Source organism: Leucoraja erinacea, chromosome 7 (genome assembly GCF_028641065.1).
Source record: "Leucoraja erinacea ecotype New England chromosome 7, Leri_hhj_1, whole genome shotgun sequence".
In the NCBI taxonomy this organism is placed as follows: Eukaryota; Metazoa; Chordata; class Chondrichthyes; order Rajiformes; family Rajidae; genus Leucoraja; species Leucoraja erinaceus.
In genome coordinates, this window is record NC_073383.1 from 13643033 (window position 1) to 13670285 (window position 27253).

At 39.3% G+C, this 27253-nt stretch overlaps 1 protein-coding gene and 1 long non-coding RNA gene across 3 annotated transcripts in view; one reads left to right on the forward strand and one right to left on the reverse strand.

The window, feature by feature from the left end:
* The first annotated feature begins 107 nt into the window (after positions 1–107).
* On the forward strand, positions 108–5215 carry LOC129698655 (uncharacterized). Its single transcript, XR_008723697.1, has 2 exons — positions 108–316; positions 3605–5215. It is a non-coding gene; the product is annotated as an uncharacterized LOC129698655 (long non-coding RNA).
* A 5151-nt stretch (positions 5216–10366) lies between these two features.
* Positions 10367–27253, reverse strand: part of LOC129698656 (E3 ubiquitin-protein ligase HECW2-like) — a 313116-nt gene continuing 296229 nt past the window's right edge. For both annotated transcript variants that reach the window (XM_055637791.1, XM_055637792.1), the window contains exon 28: positions 10367–13465. In XM_055637791.1, the coding sequence (XP_055493766.1) occupies positions 13354–13465 (112 nt within the window). In that variant the 3' untranslated portion in view covers positions 10367–13353. The remainder of the gene's footprint in view (positions 13466–27253) is intronic.

A 27253-nucleotide genomic window follows, 5' to 3' on the forward strand; every position in this document is an offset into this window, starting at 1 on the left:
GGGACTCGAACTCCCTCCCTCACAGCGCTCGAGTCAAGCTCGCGTCGGGACTGGCCGGGACGAGCAGCGCATGCGCAACAACCGCCCCTCTCACTCCAACGGTTTTTCCCGCCCCGCCCTCCCCTCGCGGCTCGGCTCGGCTCGAGAGTCAGGGCCACAGGTCAGGTCAGCACCGAGAGCGCCCGAGTACCTCGGCGGGACGGACAGCAGCATCTCCGGACAGAAGGAAGTACGTGACAGTTTCGGGATCCAGACCCTCGCATCAGTTCCCGCGGTGTGTGAGCTCCGGCGGATAGACACAAGTGCAGCTCTGCCGGTAAAGAAAATATGCGGGCATGAGAATTGGTGCAACTCGGGCCACACGACCAGAGCCGCCGCCGCTGCCCTCATCCTTCACCTCCACCTCGCTCCGGCGATCCAGGCTCCAACCCGATCTCGGCTGCTGACCTTGTGGACTTTGCACGTCCCCCACCACCATGAACATCAGTCTGAAGATAGGCACAAAAAGCTGGAGTAACTCAGCGGGACAGGCAGCATCTCTGGAGAGAAGGAATATGGGACGTTTCGGGTCGTGACCCTTCATTCATAAAGCACTTTGGCCAATGAGAATTGTTTTTTTAATGTGCTATAATATAAAGGTGACTTGACTTGACTTCATTCACCCATCCCTTCTCTCCAGAGATGCTGCCTGTCCCGCTAAGTTACTCCAACTTTTTGTGTGGAGTTTGTGTGTTAAACTCTTCGGTTTAAACCAGCATCTGCAGTTCCTTTCAACACATGAACATCAGTCTGGTGCTTCGCACTCTTGCCACATGTGCAGGGGGTTGGGTCAAGGTAGTTGGGTCAATTACTCCTTATCATAGGCAAATGACATAAGAAATATGTTGACATTTTTAACTAGTTCTGTAACTCGACTCACCATATGAAATAAAATAAAACTAAGTTACTTATGCAGGTCTATTGATGACTGCTGCTTCATACAGAACTTGGAAGTTCCCTTATCTTTACTGGATATTTTGACTCTGCTTTCACTTTCATGTGTAGGAAGGAACTGCAGATGTTGGCTTAACCCGAAGATAGACCCAAAAAGCTGTCAAGTCATGTTTATTTGTCACATACACATACTAGATGTGCAGTGAAATGAAAGTGGCAATGCTCGCGGACTTTTGTGCAATATATGCACCAAAGTAACGATGATAAAGGAAATAGCCATTGTTAGCTGTTTGTTGGGAGAAAACGAGAAGCTAGTGAGACTTGGGTGGGGAAAAGATAGAGAGAGGGAATGCTGGGGTTATTTGAAGTTAGAGAAACCAATATTCATACCGCTGGGCTGTATGCTGCCTAAACAAAATATGAGATGCTGTTCCTCCATTTTGAATTTAGTCTCACTCTGACAATGGAGGAGACCTAGGACAGAAAGGTCCGTGTAGGAATGGGAAGGAGAATTAAAGTGTTTAGCAACCGGGAGATCAGGTAGGTTCAGGCAGACTGAGCAAAGCTGCTCAGCAAAACGATCGCCCAGTCAACGTTTGGTCTCACCGATGTATAAGAGTCCACATCTTGAACAGTAGATGAGGTTGGAGGAGGTGCAAGTGAACCTCTGCCTAATCTGAAAGGAATGTCGAGGGAGGAGGTATAGGAACAGGTGTTATATAACTATTTATTTATTTATTTATTTTATTTATTCCAAACAAGTAAAGACATTAAAGACATTAATAGTAACAAAATCGAAATTATCAAACAATTGGACATTACAATAAATATTTACAAGCAATGAAAAGAACAAAAAGCAAATTTCCAATGTCCAACTCTGTGTCTGTACAAGCTCGAAAAGGAGTGAGAAGAAGAATAACGTATTAAATCTCACCCCTTTTCCCCAACACTTCTACCATATTTAAAAATCAATTAATTAATAATAATAATACTACCCCAGGCAATTTCCCATAATACTTACAGACATATATATACATACAACTATTATACACATACAAACTTCATATATGAAGTAACCAAACATAAGTAAACAATTGTAAAGCAATAGACAAACATTAACCCCCACTTGTAAACCATCCCCTCCATCTCGGTACCCCTTGAAATCCTAACATCCTAACATTGAGGAGTTGGCGGCCTTTGCTGGAAACCGACCGAGAGTTCCACCACGGGAGCCTGCGGACTATAGACAATAGGTGCAGGAGTAGGCCATTCGGCCCTTCAAGCCATTCAATGTGATCATGGCTGATCATCCCCAATCAGTACCCCGTTCCAGCCTTCTCCCCATATCCCCTGACTCCGCTATTTTTAAGAGCCCTAGCTAGCTCTCTCTTGAAAGCAAAGAGAGCTTTCAGAGAGCAAAAAGAGATGATAATTTTTTTAATTTATTTTTTTTCCCTTTTTTTTTTAAATTTTATTTTTATTAGAAGTACGGTAAATTACAATACTACACAACACATATATCTTAATACATTTTTTGTACCGCTTCATTTTTTTTTGAGCTTTAAGAAAAAGATAGAAGTAAAGAAAGGAAAGAAAGTGCGCAAGAGTCGTGAAGTGCAAGAGTGTTGGGAAAAGAAAGCCCCTTAGAAAAGAAGTTAGAGAAGGAAGTAAAGTGAGAAAGTAGACCCTAGAAAAGAAAGAAAAAGAAAATAGGAACAATCACTCTATTATAACATTAAACTGCGCAGAAAGGGGACTACCAACCAAGTCTATTTTTGTTGTTTTACCTCCCGTTACCAGGTCCTGATACCATTTATTTTTTTTATATTTTTTTTAAATTACTATTGCGCCTCATACTTGTAATAGGTCCAGAAACATAGACCACGTCTTTTGGAATTTGACTGCTTTACCTGCTAAGAGGAATCTCATCTCTTCCAGATGTAATGTTTCAAACATATTTGATATCCACATTTTTATTGTTGGTGTGGGCGCATTTTTCCAGAATTTAAGTATAAGCTTTTTTCCCATTATTAGCCCGTAATTAAATAAATTCTTCTGAAAGACGTTTAGTTCAGGGTTACCTTCCAAAGAGAGATAATTATATCATCCTTTATCTTTTAGAAAGAACTGCAGATGCTGGAAAAATTGAAGGTAGACAAAAATGCTGGAGAAACTCAGCAGGTGAGGCAGCTTCATAGATGCTGCCTCACCCGCTGAGTTTCTCCAGCATTTTTGACTGCTTTCATGCTTTATCTTAATCATCGTTACTTTTTTGCATATCTTTTTTTCACTTTCATCTGGCTCTTTCCGGACTCCTTCATTTTTTAACTTCTTTATCTCCACTTCAGGGGATAGATTGTGAACTGATCTACAAGCCTATGATTTATACAAGCAGAAGTATTTGTATCCTATTGATTCCTGTAACCTTTCTAACATTACATTTTTTTGGCGGCACTAGCAATGGCTGCTTCGCCAACTGTCTGTCCCTTCCTTTGTTGTTTGTATTAAATATATGTTTTTAGTGTTATTTAGCTTGTTTTATGTGGGCCTGAGGGTGGGGGGGGCGTTGGGGGAAACGTTTTCTAATCTCTTACCTCGACGGAGATGCAATTTTAATTTTTTTTAATTCCCCCATATCGTATCTCCGTCTGCACTGCGGCCTAACATCGAGGAGTTGGTGGCCTTTGCTGGAGACCGACTTCGAGAGTTCCACCACGGGAGCCTGCGGACTTAACATCACGAAGCTCGCAATCCCTGTCGGGGATCGACTTTGGGGAACCAACTGCGCGAGCATGTGGATTTTAACATCGCGGAGCTCATGGTCTCAGATTAGAGACCGACTTTGGGAACTACAAGCCACAGGAGCTTCGACCGCCCTGACGCAGGGGCTTCGACCGTCGACTGCGGGAACTTTGATCGGCCCGACGGATGGTTCAACTGCCCCGACCACAGGAGAATAAAGGAGGAAGAAGATTGGACTTTATTGCCTTCCATCACAGTGAGGAACGTGGGGAATCCGCTGTGGTGGATGTTTATGTTAACTTTCATGTAGTTGTGTGTCTTGCTGCTTTTTTTTTAGTATGGCTGTATGGTAATTCAAATTTCACTGTACCTTAATTGGTACACGTGACAAACTGGGCTTGAGATCTTGAAACCTTGACCATGAATTAGTATGTATTACCTTTCTCACATTTAAACCTCTCCCATCCAGAACAAGGGTAGAGTTCATTTGCATCAGCCTCCACATTGAACAGATCATCCTCAGTAATAACCAACATCTTTAATATGATGCTATCACCAGATACATCTTCCCCCCCCCTTCTTTTTCAGTATTACAAAGGGATTGTTCTCTTTCTTAAAATATCTTCCAGTGCAGCTACAAGAGATTTTACCTCTTTCCTTTGACCATTCGAGGATCCTGTACCTTCTTTCCCGAGGGAGCAACAGTTTACTTGGAGTGTATCCAATATAGCATAATTGTACATGTAGTACTGACAATGTGGTCTCCTTTATATCAAGAAAACAAATGTACATAGATTGAATGACTGCATTGCAGAACACCTTCATGCAATCTGTCAGCTTTGTTTTAATTTTCTATCCCACTCTTCTGGTTGTCAGTCCTAGTTTTCCTTTCCACGCCCTCTCTGGCCTCCTACTTTGTACCAAGAATCACAATATAAATCCGAGAAACAACAGTTGATCTAAGTCGCCACAGGACAACATTTTGGACTTGACACCGAATTCAATGATTTCAGATGATCAGCCACCTGTTTTATATCTCACATTTTCAGCATTATCTTTCTCTCTTTTTCCTCCGATATACACCTCCACAGAGCCAAGCATACCTTTTGTCATTAATCAGCTTTAATAACCCTCTTCAGCTGTGCCATCAACATTTATATAATTGAATCTCCACCTGCACCCTATTACTGATTTTCCCTTTTATTCCCTTTACCTCTCACCAGCATATTTGCAAATTAACTTTATTTACCTTTCAATTTCACACTTCTGATGGAGTCTCTCTAACTCTGTTTCTCCTCCCACAGATGCTTCTTGACCTGCCAAGTTATTCCAACATTTATTGTTTAAGATTCCAAGTAAATGGACATCCATATAATTGTATGAACTTTTAGGAGCAGGAGTAGGCCCCTCAGCAACTTGAGCCTGTTGCATTATTTTAAAAAGGTAGTAGCTGATCCAAATGTAACCTCAGCATTCCATTCTATTCTCTGTAACCTTTCAACCTTGTGCAATTTTACGCAATAAAATATTCTAGGTGGTGCCTAACCATAAAGGCTTGGCAGAACTTTCATGCATTTGTATATTGTTTAAACATATTTGTATTTGCACTGACACTTTCAAATATGTGAATATACCACAAATTCTCTATTCACCTTTAAAATTGCACTATTTTTTATTGCCTTTTTTTAAATGCAATAATTTGTTTGTGATGTGGATATCACTGACAAGTGAAGCATTTATTGCCCATTGCTTATACTCTTGATGTTGAGCTGCCTACTGGAACCACTGCAGTGTCTCTGGTGGAGGTACTTTCACAATGCTGTTTGGTAGGGAGTTACAAGATACAGGGACAATGAAGAAAGACAAGATCGCATGTGACTTGGAGAATTTGCAAGTGATGTTGACTGCATGTACTTGTCAGCATTGTCTTTTACTTCTCATATCTCAGAGACATGGGACTTGGTAGGTAAATTGACCTCGGTAAATTTCAACTAATGTATAGATTGTGGTTGAATCTATACAGAGTTAATGGGAATGTAGGGAGAATAAAATGCATTAGTGTAGAAGTTGTGCAAACGGGTGCTTAATGGTCATCACAGACCTGGCGAGCTGAAGGGCCCGGTTTTGTGCTGGATGGAATTGGGGTTGAGATGACATGTTTGGGAGATGTTATTATGTATTTGCAGTACATTTTGTGGGTGGTTTCAAGTTTCAAGGTCAGTTTATTGTCACATGTACCAATTAAGGTACAGTGAATTTGAAATTTGGTGGTAGACACTACAGCCACTATGCAATTGTAATGGAAGGAATCAATCTATATTGGTGGATGCCGTGCCTTTAAAGAATAAGATAACACCAGAACTGTTCTTTTGGCTCACAATGTCTGTGCCAAACATGATGCCAAATTACATTTATCCATTCTGCCTGCATATGATCCATATATCTCCATGCATATTCAGGTGCCTATCCAAAAGCCTCTGAAATACCACTATAATGTCTGTTACGAAGACTGCTCCTGGCACTGTTCCAAGTACCTACCACATATATACAGTGGCTTGCAAAAGTTTTCATACCCCTTGAACTTTTCCACATTTTGTCACGTTACAACCACAAACGTAAATGTATTTTATTGGGATTTTATGTGATAGGTCAACACAAAGTGGCGCATAATTGTGAATTGGAAGGAAAATGATACATGGTTTTCAAATTTTTTTACAAATAAAAAACTGAAAAGTGTGGCGTGCAAAAGTATTCAGCCCCCTTTACTCTGATACCCCTAAATAAAATCCAGAGCAACCAATTGCCTTCAGAAGTCACCTAATTAGTAAATAGAGTCCACTTGTGTGTAATCTAATCTCAGTATAAATACAGCTGTTCTGTAAAGGCCTCAGAGGTTTGTTAGAGAACATTAGTGAACAAACAGCATGAAGCCCAAGGAACACACCAGACAGGTCAGGGATATCGTTGTGGAGAAGTTTAAAGCAGGGTTAGGTTATAAAAAAATATCCCAAGCTTTGAACATCTCACGGAACACTGTTCAATCCATCATCCGAAAATGGAAAGAGTATGGCACAACTGCAAACCTACCAAGACATGGCCGTCCACCTAAACTGACAGGCCGGGCAAGGAGAGCATTGATCAGAGAAGCAGCCAAGAGGCCCATGGTAACTGGAGGAGCTGCAGAGATCTACAGATCAGGTGGGAGAATCTGTCCACAGGACAACAATTAGTTGTGCACTCCACAAATCGGGCCTTTATGGAAGAGTGGCAAGAAGAAAGCAGTTGAAAAAAAGCTATAAGAAGTTTGCCACAAGCCATGTGGGGGACACAGCAAACATGTGGAGGAAGGTGCTCTGGTCAGATGAGACCAAAATTGAAGTTTTTGGCCTAAATGCAAAACGCTATGTGTGGCGGAAAACTAACACTGCACATCACCCTGAACACACCATCCCCACTGTGAAACATAGTGGTGGCAGCATCATGCTGTGGGGATGCTTTTCTTCAGCAGGGACAGGGAAGCTGGTCAGAGTTGATGGGAAGATGGATGGAGCCAAATACAGGGCAATCTCGGAAGAAAACCTGTTAGAGTCTGCAAAAGACTTGAGACTGGGGCGGAGGTTCACCTTCCAGCAAGACAACGGCCCTAAACATACAGCCAGAGCTACAATAGAATGGTTTAGATCAAAGCATATTCATGTGTTAGAATGGCCCAGTCAAAGTCCAGACCTAAATCCAATTGAGAATCTCTGGCAAGACTTGAAAATTGCTGTTCACAGACACTCTCCATCCAATCTGACTGAGCTTGAGCTATTTTGCAAAGAAGAATTGGCAAAAATTTCAGTCTCTAGATGTGCAAAGCTGGCAGAGACATACCCCAAAAGACTTGCAGCTGTAATTGCTTCGAAAGGTGGTTCTACAAAGTATTGCTCAGGGGGGCTGAATACTTTTGCATGTCACACCTTTCAGTTTTTTATTTGTAAAAATATTTGAAAACCATGTATCATTTTCCTTCCACTTCACAATTATGCACCACTTTGTGTTGGTCCATCACATAAAATTCCAATAAAATACATTTACGTTTGTGGTTGAAACGTGACAAAATGTGGAAAAGTTCAAGGGGTATGAAAACATTTGCAAGCCACTGTATGTGCCGATAACTTTATAAAGTTCCAACATGTCTTCTCGCAACCTCTAATGCTCTTGAGAAAACAATTCATGTTTGTCAAAACTCTCAATATAGCAGCGGTGGTGGTGGAGGCAGATACGATAGTGGCATTCAAGAGGCTTTTAGATTAGCATATGGATATGGCGGGATATGGATCGTGTGTAGGTAGAGGTTGGTTTAACCTGGCATCATGCTCAGCAGGGACATTGTGAGCTAAAGGGTCTGTTCATGTGCTGTGCTGTTCTATATTCCAAATATAGTGTGCCACCTCTCTCCAAAAGAACATAGTGTTGACCGAAAAACTTGCTTGTGGAGCTGTTTAATTAATATATGTAAATGCCTGGAAATATGTTGGAGGTGAAAGGGTGTTTAAAACCATGCCATCTACCGTCAGCGTACTGATAAATCTGGTACCTACTGGGGCAATTCAGGAGAAAGTTTATTTCAAGGTTTTTTTGGGGGGGTTACAGTAAAAGAGAACAAAGGAAAAATTGGAAATTCTCAAATTTATTTATATCTCAAACATTTACCACTCAGTCCCCAGACTGTGACCATTACTTTTTCACAACCAGTTAAATGATTGAGTCACCAGTATTTATTGCTGTTCTTGTGGATGAAGTGATTATCTCATAATTCCCATTTCTCAAAAAATAGCATTCCCAACCATTGAGCATGTGGTATTTTTCATTCATTGTGCTCTAGAGATGCAGCTTATTTTGATAGATACATATTAACTGAAAGATTCAGAAAATACAACAGTAAGTCAATGAAGAGTTTTTTTTTTAAAGTTTAATATTTGTACTGGGTACTCGCTTTAATGTTTACAATATATTTTATTTTCTTTACAAATCATAACTTCAATCTCTGTCAATGTTATTACTGGTTTTACTTTTAACCACAGTTTTCGACAAAGATGAAATCTTTTCCAGATTTACTGGCAACAGTTAAATAGAAATTAAACCTCCACTTACTGGCATGTTTTCTTAAGCAATAACAGGGTAATTTCCTTTGAGCTAAAAATGGATGTTTGCTTCAAGACTTATTGGTGAGATGATATATTTGGATTGTGATGTGAATTTCAGTTTTATCTATTAGTTTATCAATAGAATTTATATTGCACCAATTCAGGTAAAGGTTACAACATGAAGGAAGCCATTTAGATCACTAAATCTATGCCTGTACAATCTGCAAGTGCATATCCAGTTCCTCTCTGAATGCCACAATTGTATCTGTAGATACTCCTACACTTCCACAGTGGTGCAGCTGAAAGAGCTGCTGCCTCACAGTGAGAGCGACAAGGGTTTGATCCTGACCTTGGGTGCTAGCTTGTGGTATTAGCATTTTCTCCCTGTGATCCTGTGGGTTTCATCCGGGCATTCCAGTTTCCTCACACATTCCAAAGATGTGCGGGTTTGTAGGTTAATTGGCCTCTGTGCATTGCACCTAGTGTAGGGAATAGATGTGAAATTAGGATAACATAGAACAACTATAAACGGCTGATATCAATTACTCAATTTCCCACTCTCCCAACCCCATCCCTGCTGAAACTGGTGGTGCATTCTAAGTGTTAACCATCCACAGTATTTTAAAAATAATGCCCCATTTCACTATTGATTTTTCTGCCAATTGCCTTAATCCTATGTCCTGTGATTCCTATCCGGTCCATGATCAAAAACATTTATCTCTTTCTACGAGTGTTGTAGCTCAGTTCATATGAAACATTCATATCAACCTGTCTTTTTAAAGAATTGTGAACGAGAACTCAATTGTACCCCTGCTTCTCCACACCTCTTTTCTTTATTGTGTATTCCTGGTCGTCTTGTACCACAGCAAGTGTACCTAGCACATTTCTAGATTAAATTCAATTTGCCTCCTTTTTCATTTCTCCAAACCATAATCATAGAGTTATAGTGATATGCAGCACAAAAATAGGCCCTTTGGCCCAACTGATCCATGCTGACCGATGCTCATTCTATTTGCCTATGTTTTGCAATATCCTTCTGAACCTTTCCTACCCATGTTCCCATCCAAATGTTTTTTTTTACCATTGGCATTGCACTCACTTTTACCATTTCCTCTGGCAGCCTGTTCCATTTACCCACCATCCTCTGAGCAGAAAAGAAAATTGCCCCTCTGGTCCCCTTTAAATCAATATCCTCTCAACCCAAAACCTGCACCCTCTAGTTTTAGCTAACCTTGTACAACTGTAACAGCTGTTGTACTCAATGCCTCTATCGATGACAGAAACATGACATACATCTTCTTAATCCCCCATATGTGTCGCCACATTCAGGGAACTACGTACTTGTACCTGAGGTATTTGTTCAATAACACTCCCCAGGGCCCTGCCATTCACTGTGTACGTCCTAACCTGGTTTATATTCCAAAAATACATTACTTTGCACTAGTCGGTGTAAAATTTCATTTGCCATTCCTTTTTCCATGTTCGCAGTTGTTCCAGATCCTGTTGTAAGCTTAAGACAATTTTCTTTGCTGTCCACTATACCACCAATCTTTGCTGTCACCTGCAACTTATCATACACCTACATTCTCCTCCAAATTACCAATACATAGGGCAAACAATAGTGGACCAACACTGTCCCTGCAGCACACAGTCTCCAACTTGAAACACACCACTACCATCGCCATCTCATTCCTACCATCAAGCTAATTTTGCATGCAATTTACCAACGTCTTGTACAACAGCTATAGCATGGCATCTGAGCTCTTGTACTCAATGCCTCTAAAAATGGTGGCAAGCATAAGGTGGATGGTGACAGTCATTGACTTTCCAAGTGCACATAGATTGTCTCAGAATATTCTCCAGTAATGTTTTCACCATAAATGTTACGCTCACTGACCTGAAGGTTCTCTGCGCATCCTTACAGCTATTCTTAAATAAACACCTAATATTAACCTTCGGGTATTCTGCTCATGGCTAACAAATACCGTACTTGTGGTATCATGCTGCATTTTTAACATAATTGGAATAAACAAATAAAAGCAAATACTGTACGTTTGTATGTAGATAAAATTTATTTGTGGATAATCACGATACAACTTGAACGTAGCTGGAAGTTGAAATTCAATGCAACAGTTCTACTTTGCAATAAAGACAACCTTATATTCACTGGCGTTTCTATGATTTTTTATTTTCAATTATTTTTAAATGACACAGCATGGTTTCAAATAAAATATATTTACATTATGAAAATAAAACAAAGTCATTCATACCTTGGTACTTTAAAAACATTTCATTAAATCATAGTCGACAACAATAATCTTAAGTGTTTTCAGCATATTTAAATAGCAAGTGTGTACAAATTTCTGCATAATCCCAATAAACGTATCTAAATCGTGAGATCTGTGAGTGAAAATGTGACTAAGACATACTTCCATTGATTGTGTATGATTAGCCACATAGTACATAGTACATACGAACAAGTGACAACCAAAATATAATTGTTAGACGCCCTATAAAAATGGTAGAGTACCAGAAATGTTGATGCTGATGATGTGAACAGTGAAATGATTCATTTTCATGAAAGAAATGTGTACCCATGAAGTAATTTACTTAATTTTATTATGTATATTTCAGAACCACCCCATTGTATTAACGAAAGTCAATAGATACTTTATAAATCAATGGATAAGAAAAAAAGTTACTGAGCTCTCTATATTGGCAAGGAACTCTTAAAGGATGCATCAGTGAAATAAAAAATGTGAACTGCTTAACCGTTATCCATATGGCTCATTGCAATACTATGTACTGTGTGCATGAATGTGATGTAGTGATTCAGAGATCCTTAATTTGTATCCAAATAGAGTAGGATATCCATTTATAAAACTAACTGCTGGTGAGACTCGGTGGGTCAAGCAGCATCTACGGAGGGAAATAGACAACGTTTTGGGTCGGGAACCTACAAACACTCTTGGTTCCTGACCCGATATATCTTCTGCCTATGTCCCTCCATGGATGCTGCCTGACCCGCTAATTTTCTCCAGTAGTTTGTTTTTTACTCAACATTCCAGCATTTGCATCTCCAGGTCTGATTTTAGTCAAATTTGCTTTGCAAAATTCTGAAAATAATGTGGATTTAAAACAGTTTTTTAGACAGGAATCAATTTTTCATCACAGCGTTGCAATACCTAAGGTTATCGACAAGCTATTGAATATTTAAATGGTGTAATTTTTTTAATGACTTGAGCACTGTTGGTCTGAAGCAGATGTTAATAACAGAAATTGGAATTTTACATGGGCAATAAATACTAGAAAACAGAGTATTTTGTAACAGTAGACTTTCACAGAGCCCTATAGTTAATGTTTTCTCATGCAAATTCAATGTTAATAGTGTACAATGTAATACATAAAAGTTCCTTCAATCTAAATTCACCTCTCTCACTCAAACATTTTTAAATACTCTATTTTATAGTAATTTAAATCCCTTTTAAATAAAATATGAACTTAAAATTTAATAGAACTAATTCGATCTACTGTTGAAAAGTTATTTATTCTATTTTGTTTGGATGGGAGGGAAGTTTTTTGGAAGCTAAGACATTTTTGTGACATCCTATTACTCACAGTCCAATATAATATCTGAAAATTAGCTTTGATAATTCAGCATATTATACCATGCACCCAATTTTATATAATTTATGTCCTCTTACTTTGGTACACCCAGTGCAATTATTTTAAAAAATCTTGCTTTTGAAAATTTTTATTTATATAAAATAAAAAGAAGACATCAGGCTTTCTGATTTCTCTTGGACATATCACCAAAACAACTTTGAATAGAATAAGCAGATAGTATGCACTGTCAGAGATCTCCCTTATCTCCAGTTTGGATAATTTAAAAAATCATACAAGATTTGCACAGAATCTGTAAAAAGATTAAATAAAACTAAATTTCATAAATGTTTTTAGTGTGCCATACTGACAAGGAACTGTAATTGTACTTTCCATAATTTATAAATTCTATACCATGCAATAACAGGTATATGAAGACCAATATTTTGATAACAAGTACATTATTTTTTTGAAACAGAATAGGCATAATCACAGTTTAAAAAAAACTTTACTTCAGCACAGGGTTTGAAGTAAATCTCATTAAAAAATCATCCACTGTCAGGATTATCAGTCATTCAGAGAAGCATTGACCTATCTCTGTAGAAGCCTTTGTCATTTTGTAAGTGCTTTTATTCACATAAAAATAGTCATTTTTGTACTCAACAGCAGTAGTAACAGGATACTGTCTGCAAAGTTTTCAGTTCCATCCCTTTATTTTTCATAACAGACGCACAGTAGTTCAGGAGAATGTGTACCATAATTGTCTGGATAGTCATCTTCCGCATGCTTGCTTTCTCTCCACGACATCTTGTAAAGATAAGATCACTTCTTTAATCCAAATCCCATAAAATTCACAAAAGTGCGTCTGAGAATGCCAACACACCGTTCACCTCAAAGAGGTCCATGAGAAAAGTAGTGGAAATGTGCTTATATTTCAAAACATCTGTTACTCCAGTCCGAAAGTGCTTGTCTCTTCCACAGCAGTCAACATCTTTTCATACAACATAGAGAAGGTTGGATATGGAGGGAGATCTAACCGATTGAAACAGGTATGAGCCCTGAAAAAACAATAACATTATTATGTACCACAATGCTAAATAAACTAGTAAAAGCTTGATGATAAGAATGGTTCTGGAAACAATATTTTTTATCAAATGGGATAATTTGAACAAATTCACATTATGATTTTGTTATTGCATTGACTTCCAACCTTGGAACAAATAAGAATGAAGAAGAAGTCTTGTGAACTGGAAACATATATTTTGAATAGTTCCATCCATGAATTCAGGATGACCGGAATTGCACTACTTTAAGACATCAATATACCAAAATGTAACATGCATAAAGTAAGTTCCATGGAAACAATATGAAAATAATTTCTTGTGAAAAATGACAAAATGGTTGGAGTATTATTGCAGATTGTCAAGGTAAGTTGTGAAAAAAACACCTCATTATAATAGTCAAACGGACCTGATAGTCCTGTTGGATAATTTTGACCATTAAAAGTCACATTGATGGCAAAAGGAAAGTGAGCAAATTTCAGTGGAGGTTTCAATGGTTTATGTGGAAGTGCGGTCCTACTCACTGCTTTGAAAGTACTTTATTCGTCCACCCAATATTTATGTTGCGATCTTGCAAGTTTCAAACTTAGAATTGCAGCTGTACTGCACTTTAATGAATATTTTCTCACAATCCTTGTAATTCCTTTTTTCCTGCCACTGACTTCATCTGCTACTTATCAGAAAATGTGAGTATTTTTTAGTAATTATATTTTTCTCTTTCTACATAGTGAAATAATATACTATTATCATTTAATAAAATGAACAGAAAAGAACAATGTGGGAGCCGGACTATAAGAGCACCTCTGTAAAATACTGAACCCCTGAATAACCAAACATCCACGTATAATTCCACTGTATTTCCATTCCAATAGAATAGGTAATGTGGATTACATTCAACATGAATGGATTTCCTTTGGAGATTCATCTTCATATTTCATGCTTTATTATGAAATGGGGGGGGGGGGGCTGTTCTACCCATTAAGTCCCTTCTGCCTCTCGTATCAATCCCATCAATTCCTTCAGCAACTTATTTCTATGTAACCTATTCACGCTCATATGCCCATGAACAACCCCCTGATATTCTTCTACACTTAGGGTAACTTAGAGTAGCCAATTAACTTCATAATTACCATGTCTTTGAGATGTGGAAGGAAACCAGATCACTTTGGGGAAACTCAAGGAGAGAACATACAAATTCCAAAAGGCAGCAGAGGTCAGAACCAAAACCAGGTTGCTATCACTGTGAGCCAACTGCACTACCTGCAGTGTCACTTTGACACCTTAAAATAGGCTAGATGAGAATTCCTAAATATAAGAAGGGAGGCATTTATACATGTGTAAGAAGAAACTGCACATGCTGGTTTTAGCCGAAGATAGACACAAAAAGCTGGAGTAACTCAGCGCGACAGGCAGCATAGGTGACGTTTCGGGTCGAGACCCTTCTTCATCAAGTGTTCAGAAGTCATTCAAAGCTAGTGGACCCAGTAAAAAAAAAACGTTCCTTTTATCCAAAGTGATCTTCACTGCAAAAAGATAAAAAACGTATGCACTAAAGGTCTTGTATAAAGCTTTTACGACAGCCATACCTGGTGTTTTAAAACTACTCAAAATACTGCATTCAGTTCTTGGCAGTAAACAAGCAAAGATGTGTTGTTATTAGAGCATTTAAGTGAAGGTTTGCAAAAAATTATAAAATGTTAAATTATATGAACAGGTTCCATTGAATCAGTTTGTATTCAACACAGTGAAGGAAATTACAGTGACTAATAGAAAATTATGGCTGAAATGTAATAAAAATCACAACCATCTCACTGCCTGCTTGAGTAAGATTCATTGTTTCATTGTCCTTTTTTGTTGATGTGCAAAGTCAAGTATCTGAAATAAGATTCACTGGGATTTTTAAAACATAAATTGCCAATTCAAAATGTTCAATGGAAAGGCGTATGCAGGAGCAGCAAATGCTGGTTTACTCCGAAGATAAACACAAAATGCTGGAGTAACTCAACTGGAGTAAGGCAGCATCTCTGCAGAGAAGGAATGGGTGAAGTTTCAGGTCGAGACCCTTCTTCAGATTGAGAGTGAAAGCTAGAGATATGGAAGGGTGTATGAAAACGACAGATCAAAGCAGACGATTAAGGAAATGTAGGTTCATTGTTGGCTGAGGGGAAGGTGACAACGAGGCATACAGCCAGTAAAATTAATTAGGAGGACAGTAAAACCAGTCGGAGAATTAGGGTGGGGGAGGGATAGAAAGAAAAGGAAGCAAGGGTTACGAGGTTAGATAAATCAATATTCATTCTGCTGGCATAGGAAGATACTTTTATTCAAATAGGCAATGCAAAGGGAAGGGTATTGCATATTGTTCTCAGTTTACAAAGAATTGGAACATGGCACACCTCCTTGTTTCCATAAACCCGCGGATTTTGTTGTCTGTATTAATAAGATGAGCACTTAACGATGAGTCTTCCAGCAATTCCTGGCCTACAGCCTCATGGATTTTGCCGTCACAATATTGTTTTACTCTTTCTAAATGATCAGAGATTGAAAAAAAAAAGTACTGATAAAAGGAATGTATTTAAAACCACATCAAACTTGTCTTAATCAAAAACAAATGTCTATTAAAATAAATATTGTTTTTAAAAATTACCTTCAAAATTGAAGGTCAGTGGCCCATTCTAATGAATACGCTGAGCTTGTTGCACAAGGTATTGCTGTTGTAAAACTGAAGGGCAGATATGAAGTGTGTCCAACTCCTTGACTCAATGGTTTACAGAACAACCCGGCATTTAAAGGGGGCTCCAAGGACGGAGGATGATGTTATGTACATATTACAGTGCAAATAATTAAGGTCCTAAACATAACTATTCAGCAACGTACTCTGGTGCCAGATCTGTTCACGAGCCAGAAGTGCACTTAGGAGCATTCTTATTTGCAAACTAGATTACAAGATAAATGTGAAGCTCCAAAGTCTCAACTGGAAAAGCATAAACAATGCACAGAATGCATTACAAACATTAAAATCAAATGGCAAGACTGAAATGTTGAGGGACAAATGATGTTGAGCCTTTGAAGAACTATATTACATACTGAATTAGAAGCATTATTCACCAGCTTTTTGCAATATTACATGTGCCAATCATCAACTGAGAAATGAAAAACATTATACTGCGTACAAATGATAAATGAAACTGACAAGAACCTGTAGTGATCTCACAGTTTTAAGTAATAGAACATTATTATTAATGGTGTACTTTTTTGGAATTCTTTGTATCAGATCATTATTGATGTGGATACAATAAATGAATGTTTCTCATGTACTTATCAACATTTTAATTTATCAATCAACACCAATATTTCTCCGCAATCAAATTGGTTGCTCACATAACGTTGCTATTAATTCATCGGATATATTAAATTTTTCCTTTTAAGATAAATTACTGTTGATGTACTGAGAGGGGAAACATGATGTGTTCATTATTTATAACAGAAAAACAATTTGGTATAATTATCTAATTCAGGAAATAGTAAGTATAGAATTTTATTTTCCGCAAGCATGGGTGGAGCATAGAAAACCAAGGACGGCACAGTAAACATTTATGGAACAACGGCTTGGCCACAGGTGAAGTTAATATTCAATTTTGGTCTTTGGGTTTTAGGAAGGATGTGAACACAGTAAATTTTAGAGAGGCAGGATATAGAATCAGGTAATTTGAGAAATTTAATAAAAGTATTTATTAAAACAGTAAAACATTGATCATCCTCTATCTAATTGTTTGGCAATCCTGACAGGTTGGCATTTGGTTCACTGGGTGCTGATTCTGCACTCTCATGGTGCCTGCCAATTCACTGAGGCCCTGGTTGCCATGCTGCTTCTTAATGCACACCAAGTCCCCAACACCCATGCTGCCTCCTGTGGGTGCAGTATGTGCCCCACATTTCCTTGATTATCATTGCCTTTTGCATATCTTTCATTCATTTCTCTGAAATACCGCCAAAATCTCTCGTTCCCCTTTCTGCTGACTCTCAGTCTGACGAAGGGCGTTAACCTGAAACGTCACCTATTCCTTTTCTCCTGAGACGCTACTGTGTCTTTTGTGTCTGCCACCTAACACACTGAGCGTATAGTTCCCATTCTGCCTGACAACAGACCAGATCCTCGGTTTAAGCACTGCCTTCCAACTCACCAGATCTCCAGTTGCTGTGCTGCCTTTGAACTCACTCGGGTCCTGGTTCCTACACTGCCTTAAAAATTATCTGATTTGATTTGGAGTCTGAAGAAGGGTTTCGACCCGAAACGTTGCTTATTTCCTTCGCTCCATAGATGCTGCCTCGCCAGCAATTTGTCTACCATATGATTTGATATATTGCCTCTCTGAGTTCACCAGAAAATCTATATACTCCTGTACAATGTAATAGTTAAAAAAGTGAATTCAAAATGCGTTAATGTATTGATTGGAATAGCATCCAAAAGTTTAGAAAATCTGCCAGTCTGCAACCGTTAAAGTCCAAAAGCTGCTTTAATGGAGTTTTACTCTATGTTTCCATGAAACTGATGTTTTGTGGAAACAATGACATGCTGGATCTGTTCTCCGCAGAGTAAAGAAGGTAGAAAATAAAATTCTTAAGTATTCAAAGTAATAGGATATCCTGACAGACCGTGGGTGGCACGGTGGTACAGTGGTAGAGTTGCTGCCTTACAGCGCCAGAGACCCGGGTTCGATCCTGGCTAACGGTGCTGCTGTACGGGGTTTGTAATTTCTCCCTGTGACCTGCGGGGTTTTCTCCGAGAACTTTGGTTTTCTCCCACACTCCAATTGGCTTGGTATAAATGCAATAATTTTATTGCTAAACTAGAGTAAACTAATCATACTGAATTTTGGGTGACACGTTGACACTGCAAAATGCCTTACAGGGACCCGGCTTTGATCCTTTTCCCTGTGGCCACGTGGGTTTTTCCTGGGTGCTCCGGTTTCCTCCCACCCACAATTTGTAGGTTAATTGGCTTCAGTAAAGATTGTAAATTGTCCCTAGTGTGTAGGACAGAGCTATGTATGGGATGATTGCTGGTTGGAGTGGACTCGCTGGGCCGAATAGCCTGTTTCCGCGCTATATCTCTAAACTAAACTAAACAGACCAGATAGAAATTATTCCCTGTAGTGGAGGACTCAAGAACCAGAGGACATAGACTTAAGGTGATTGGTAAAATAATCAATGGTGACATGAGGAAAAACTTTATAAGCAGTGAGTGAATAACGTATCAAATGCAGTGCAGTGCAAAGTAATGAAGCCCCAAACCAATTCTGACTTTTAAAAGGAAATTAGATCAGCACTGTTAAAAAATAATGCAAAAAGAACAGCTGAACTGATTTTGAAGAATACCAGCTTGGATACAAAGAGCCACATGGTCTCCTTTTGTGCTGTTACCATTGTCACGTTCAATGTTCTCAGACTTTCTTACACAAAGTATGTTAAAGCATTTGACATGTTTTATTTGATGGTCTTATGAAATCCAAAATTCACAAAGTTCAATGTAGTAGTAAAGTTTGTATGAGTATTTGTGAATAACTTAGAAACATAGAAACATAGAAATTAGGTGCAGGAGTAGGCCATTCGGCCCTTCGAGCCTGCACCGCCATTCAATATGATCATGGCTGATCATCCAACTCAGTATCCCGTACCTGCCTTCTCTCCATACCCTCTGATCCCCTTAGCCACAAGGGCCACATCTAACTCCCTCTTAAATATAGCCAATGAACTGGCCTCGACTACCCTCTGCGGCAGAGAGTTCCAGAGATTCACCACTCTCTGTGTGAAAAAAGTTCTTCTCATCTTGGTTTTAAAGGATTTCCCCCTTATCCTTAAGCTCTGACCCCTTGTCCTGGACTTCCCCAACATCGGGAGCAATCTTCCTGCATCTAGCCTGTCCAACCCCTTAAGAATTTTGTAAGTTTCTATAAGATCCCCTCTCAATCTCCTAAATTCTAGAGAGTATAAACCGTCTATCCAGTCTTTCTTCATAAGACAGTCCTGACATCCCTGACATCCCAGGAATCAGTCTGGTGAACCTTCTCTGCACTCCCTCTATGGCAATAATGTCCTTCCTCAGATTTGGAGACCAAAACTGTACGCAATACTCCAGGTGTGGCCTCACCAAGACCCTGTACAACTGCAGTAGAACCTCCCTGTTCCTATACTCAAATCCTTTTGCTTTGAAAGCTAACATACCATTCGCTTTCTTCACTGCCTGCTGCACCTGCATGCCTACTTTCAATGACTGGTGTACCATGACACCCAGGTCTTAAACTATAATACAAAAAGCCAGCAAAATGTTTTTAAGATACAATAACAGCTTTTGAGTAAATTGTATCTGTTTAAATTCCCTGACAGTTTTTAGTTAAAATATACATAAAGTATCTCAACATGAATAATTAATTTGTTTAACTCCACACCTCCTTGATGCACTGATCCCTTCGCACCCAAACCACCCCCTGCTAGGTATTTTGCCCTGCAACCGCAGGAGATGTAATACATGACCCTATACCTTCTCCATCCAGGGACCTCAGCAGTCCTTCCAGGTGAGATAACGGCCATTTGCCAATTTTTTCGGCGACCGGCAGCTTCATTGAACTGGCATCAGGTCACCAAAAAATTTGCGGCGGTGACGCGGCGTGTTTTTCAAGTGTCGCAAGATTTTTTTTTGTCACCGTTGGATTTTGAAATGTTCAAAATCTTTTGGCGACACTGATATGACGCTAGCAATCGCCAAAAAAAAAATTGGCAAGTGGGACAGGCCCTAAGAGGTTCACATGCACTTCTTCTAACCTTATATACTGCATCCAGTGTTCCCTATGTGGCCTCTTGTATATCGGCAAGAACAAGCGTAGACTCGGCGACCATTTCACTGAACACTTGCTCACTGTCCCGTAGGGTTCATCGGATTTCCCGGTTGCTAACCATTTTATCTCCCCTATCCATTTCCATACTGAACTCTCTACACTGGGCTTTCTCCATTGCCATGCAAACTGGGGAAACGGCACCACATTTTCCGCTTGGGTATGAACACTGATTTCACTAATTTTAGGTAACCTCATACTAAACCCCCCCACAACCTTCCCCCCCCTTTTGTCCCACATCCTCATTTTTGTTCCCCCCCACGTCCCACGCTGCTCCCCACCTAGACCCATCTATATTGCCCTTCCTGCTATTTTCTGCCCTCTGGGTTTGCAATTTACTACTCTTCAACCCTATCTCACCTGTTTTTCTCTCTGGCCTTTGTTCCAACCATCTGCCCATCAAACCCCCCCCCCCCCACACACCCCTTGCATCGGCTGGTTGCCAGTTATGCTTTGTTCTGTCTCCAACCTTTGGTGGCTTTCACCTACCCTCCTACAATCAGTCTGAAGAAGGGTCTTGACTCGAAACGTCACTTATTCATGTTCTCCAGAGATACTGGCTGGCTGGCTGAGTTACTCCAGCACTTTGTGTCATTTTGTGTATCAACCAACATCTATCTGCAACTCCTTGTTCATACTCTTATCATTTGCTCAATTAATTATTCCTAATTTTTTTCAGCACAGAACATGCAGAATGCCCAACATAATTTTGAATTAATGGTGTTGAAAAAATATTACGTCACATTTACACTGATAAAATTCATTGGGGATTAGTTTAAATATCCACAAATAAAAATAAACTGTGTCTTTGCATTTCATTTTTTTTTTTTTTGCTGAATAAACATGGAATTTCCTAAGTTTCCATTGCAGTAAATTTAGAATCAGTCTTCTGTTGATGCAAGTCTTTTTAACTTTATGAATGTGCACGGGTAAATAGTATTGCAAATGTGATGATAAGTTTCAATTCGTTAAATCTGAACTAAATGATGTAGTTCCTGTGGGGTGAAATGAGGAATAGTCAATTCTCCCTAGATCACGGATGCTGGCTGTAAAATGGGGGAGCGGGGAGGTGGCTCACTCACATCTACGTTAATTCCACATGTAAGATCCACTAGCAGGATACAATTATTTAATTTCAATGCTCAGACAGGGCATGTGATATTTGACATGGTTGGCAAAATAGTCGTATTTGAGTACATATTATGGGGATTTATTGCTCACACTTTGGTTTCCCATCTTGGATACCTGCAACCCCATCTAAGATACATGCAACAGCATATGTTTATGTAGATATCATTGTTTTATGAATCAGCAGGCAATGAATCCCTGTCCTCCACTTTGTTCTTCTGTGTTCTAATACAAAGGCACTTCCCGATTGTAGGTTTGAGAAAGAACTGCAGATGCTGGAAAAATCGAAGGTTGAAAAAAATGCTGGAGAAACTCAGCGGGTGAGGCAGCAACTATGGAGAGAAGGAATAGGCAACATTTTGGGTCTGGAACCTTCTTCTTACTGATGTTGGGGGGGAGCAGGAAAAAGAAAGGAAGAGGCGGAGACAGTAGGCTTGCGGGAGAGCTGGGAAGGGGAGGGGAAGGAGGGAGAAAGCAAGGACTATCTGAAATTGGAGAAACCAATGTTGAAACGTCGCCTATTCCTTCTCTCCATAGATGCTGCCTTACCCGCTGAGTTTCTCCAGCATTTTTGTCTACCTCCCTATTGTAGGGAGAGGTTCTTCAGAAGGCATTGTCTGCTAGTTGAATTAAATATCAAAGTTCTAAAGGCGTCATTCAAGGAACAACAAGGAAGGTTTTGCCTTTGTCAGAATGCAACTATTCACCTCTACACCAAAAAATTAAAGAGGATATAGCTAGATGGAACCTAATTCCTTTCTTAAGGCTCAGCTCGAGAATTGAATCTATTAAAATGAACATATTGCCAAGACTTATATTTATTTCAGACCCTAGAAATAGAGATTAACCAACAACAATTTAAAGAAGGACAAAATATTGTCAAGATATATATGGCAAGGTAAAAGGCCTAGGACCCATCTTAAAACCTTACAGTTAATGAAATTAAAGGGGGGGGGGGATGGGGTCTACCCTCTTTCTAAGACTATTATCAGGCAGCACATTTAAGACCTATGATATGCTGGTGCAACCCATCATATGATGCTCAATGGCAAAATATTGAAGAGAGAACACTCGCCATTCCTGTACAAGCGATCATAGCTGACTGCAACCTCCAAGACTATATAAATGCTATTGAAAATCCTTGGGTAAAATTGACTCTTAAAATATGGAAAACAGTTATAACAGAGTATAATTTAGAGGAAGACATTACAATCCTTAAATGGTGCGCATATGACACAGACTTTACTCCCAATAAATTAGATAGTAGGTTTAAAGAGTGGACAGTTAAAGGCATAACTGCTCTTTGTAACATAATGAAAGAAGGAACACTGTTAAGTTTTGAAACCAATGGAAGTGTACCAGCTTACAAAACTGGAGGGGGTTTAGTTGGAAAAGTCTGATACGGTATTTTATTACCCCTTTTCAGAAAGCCCATTACAGTGGGAACTCTCCAGTTTGCTGGAGAAAATGTGGAATTTTAAAGGTAGATCATTACCATGTTCTCTGGGATTGCCCTGTTATTAAAGATTTTTGGAGAGAGTTACATGATGCCTTACAAGACATTTTTAGATGTCATGTGCCCCTGGAGAGTATGACCATGTTTTTTGGACATACCTGAAGACTGGCGGAAAAAAGACAAATACTTTCTGAATATATTGATGGTAGCTGGTAAAAAAGATCTCACAAAGAAATGGTTATCACAGGAGAGCCCAACTCTGAATGCATAGATGGACATCACAATGGACATTTATAAAATGGAGAAAATAACAGCATATGTTAACTTTAAACTGGATTTATTTGTGTTACGCTGGGAAAACTGGGTTAACTATGTAACGCCTCAGAGGCCAGACTTTATTTTTACAATTTTTTGATTATATGGTACAAAAGGATCACTCCCCAAGTGTTTGGAGTTTTAATTGTGTTCCTGTTTCTATATTTGTTTTGTACAAATTTCAAAAAGAGGCAATTCAAGACCAACATAAGTGGATGATGTATACACATAGCATTATACCTGAAACCCGTTTTAAGGAAATGTGTTTGCTGTGGAATGCCAATAAAAGAGTATATTTTTTTTAAAGTGGCCCAAATTGTAATCACAGTTTTGTTTTTATTGTAGTGTTGCAAGTGGTTATGTCACACGAGTTGGATCAGTTATCACATTCCAGACTATATTAACCTAGGAACAAACCTTTGGGAGTTATTCGTTAAAAGCACATTTATGAGTTTCTCATAATATTATGAGTTTCTCACTTTGCAAATAAGAATGTTTATTAAAATATCTGTTTCCATGTATACTGATATTAAATCCACAAGGAAATGCTTTTTCTACCTAAAATAAATTATATGCAACAAAGCTTTCTTCCTTAATATTCACTTCTGAAGTTTGCAGGTGTCATGAATGTGAATAGCTCATCATTTTATGTCCATATTTTGATGTTTATTACCATCTTTAAGATTGGATAAAACTTTCCGCAGACTGATTTTGATCTATTTGATAGCTACCTGTTGAAGCACAAAAGAGTTTATGATATTACGTATGACTGAAAATCTGTGGTGTACAAATCTAATGCTACCATTTGAGTACAGATGACAATTTTTCAGATTTAGCAGTATTTAGAAATAGCATATATTGAACTGAAATAGCTTATTTCTCACAGATGAATCCATGTTTCAAATATAATTCTACACCCTACCCTCCCAAACAGAAATGATATAATAATAATAATAACTTTATTTGTTAAGCACCTTAAAAACAACCAAAGCTGACCAAAGTGCTGTACAGAAAAAAGAAAACAAGCAAGACATCATAAAACAGGCAGAACAACAGAACATACAACTAACACGAGGCGCATAAATTACATACAAAAATCCAAACAATAAATTAAAAAACATAAAACACAAGTACAAACAACGCAGCAAAACCAAGCAAATAAAGTTAATAAACAATTCGACACCTCACTGGTCTACAAAGGCCATGGAGAATAGATATGTCTTCAGGAGTGATTTAAAAACAGCTAGAGAAGGGGCCTGTTTAACGTGCAGAGGCAATTCATTCCACAATCTCGGAGCCGACACAGCAAAGGCACGGTCCCCTCTGAGCTTCCGCTTAGTCTTTGGCTCAATCAGGAGCAGCTGATCATCTGACCTGAGAGAGCGGGAGGGCGAATAAGGGTGAAGAAGCTCAGATAGGTAGGACGGGGCAAGACCACTTAGGGATTTAAAAGTAAATAAAATAATTTTAAAACGAATCCTATACTGAATAGGCAGCCAGTGGAGAGAGGCCAAAAGGTGAGAAACATGATCATGCTTTCGTGTGCCTGTCAAGAGACGAACAGCTGCATTCTGTACCATCTGGAGACGGGCGATGGAGGACCGACTAACCCCCAGATACAGTGCATTGCAGTAATCCAGCCGGGTGGTAACAAAGGCATGGATTACCGTCTCAAAGTGCTTCCTTGACAAAATCGGCTTTATTTTTGCCAGCTGCCTCAGATGGAAAAAACCAGATTTAACAACAGCCCTAACCTGACAGTCAAATCTAAGCTCAGGGTCCACTTTAATCCCCAGGTTCGTGATGTTAGGTTTGAGATATGCAGACAAAGAGCCTAGATCAACAGGGGGGGCCCCAGAGGTGCCACCAAAGATCATTACCTCTGTCTTGTCATCATTAAATTTTAAAAAGTTCAGTGACATCCAGGCCTTTATGTCACTGAGACACTCAAGCAAGAGGCCGACAGAGTGTACACCCCCCTTTTCCAGAGGCACATAAAGCTGACTGTCATCAGCATAAAAGTGGAATGAAATCCCGTGCTTCCTAAGGATGGAACCGAGTGGGAGCAAATAGAGTGAAAAGAGGAGAGGGCCAAGAACTGAGCCCTGTGGGACCCCACACGACAGAGGAGCAGAGGAGGATACAGAGTCCCCAAGGCTGATATAGTAGACTTGAACTCATCTACATCCTTATTCATCAACACCATCTAGTGTTGGGCATTTGCAAGCATTGCATTTAGCAGACAAATTACAAGGGGCTGACACTTTCAGACCTTAAGGCATGGGGTCTGTATACAGCTGAAAAGAAATGGTGTTCGCACAATCAACCAGAGCATCAAGAAGAGAGGCAGAATAACGTCATGATTATCTGCTGGGGTTAGGGGACATAGGGTTGAGTCACATGTAGGTAGGATGTGGGCAGTTTTTTTTTAGTTTTAGTTTTAGAGATACAGCATAGAACTGGCCCTTCTGACCACTGAGTCCACACTGACCATCAATCAGCCATTCACACCAGTTTTATATTATCCCACTTTCACATCCACTCCCTACAAACTAGGGGCAACTTGCAGAGACCAATTAACTACAAACCCGCACATCTTTGAGATGAGGGAAGAACGCGGAGCATCTGGAGGAAACCAATGCGGTCACAGTACAGATTCCACACGGACAGAACACTGGTCTATGGCTATGAGGCAGCAGCTCTACCAGTTGTGCCCCTGTGCTGCCCTTCTCTGTAATCCCTGTTATTTGTGCATAGTTTTTTTCAGGGTGGAGATGATAGCTCAGAGGCAGCTGTAGTCAGCGAGCTATTAACTTAAGGTACACATGCGAAATCAGCTCTGGGACTCAGAGCACAAAGGATGGCCCCATTCAACCAAGTTCCCATTCAGTTATACTGAAATAAGCTTCAACTCTTGAGAACACCTCATTCTGTAAAGATTCCAATTCCATAACTCCATAGATGCCTAGATTTTATTTTGTGGCAGAAATGTGTGGCGTATATCTATCTTAGGACATGCAATAGAATTTCCAGGTTAGTTCTCCTCTCCTCACAATCTGCATCATCTCATTTTGTTGATGCCTTAAAATGCATCCATCAGCAATAACAACGAATCAATTTAAACTAGCAAAACTATACACCAGGAGGTGCAACTCCAGAGCCAATAAGATCATGGGAGACCCCTTCCACTGCTGCAGCGGACTTTTCCAGCTGCTATGTTCAGGCAAATGCCTCCATTGCCATGCTATGAGAACGGAAAGGTTGAGAAGGAGTTTCTTCCCAGAGGACATTAGGACTGTAAACTCCTACCTCACCAGGGACTAACTTTACTGTACCACTACTGCTTTTTTAAAAATTGCTGTTTTTTTCCCTTTTTCCTTCCGCCCACAATATTTAATATTTAAAAGAATATGTGCTTCTGTTCCATTCTGTTTGTAGTTTGTTTGTTTGTCTTTTTGCACAAAGTCTGCGAGCATTGCCACTTTTCATTTCACTGCACATCTCGTATGTGTATGTGACGAATAAACTTGACTTGACATCCCAAGGCACTTTGATGGAGAATTGTGAAATCAAATTTGAAATCAAGCCACAAAAGGAAATATCAGAGAAGAAAACCAAACAAAAATCAGCATAAAAAGGATGTAAACATAAAGTTAAATATAGTAGTGGAAAAATTGAGAATGGAATTCCAATGTTTAGTAGCTGAGTGCACAACTACCAAAGGGTAATCATGATTCCAGATAGCGGGAAGTGTCCTATTTCAGACAGTTAAAGGACTAGATGATCAAATGAGGCTTACCTGTCCTTTCCATTAATTCCTCTCTTTCATCTATCCGTTTATTCAAAGTTACTCAACATGCTTCAAAATTGAGTTCCTTATGCTCGACTACATCAAAGAAGTATATCAACAAAGCCTGCCATGTATTTAAAACAATGTTTAAAAATATGTAGTTTAGCTTAGTTCAAAGGGTGAAAAATATTTTTAGAAAGGCC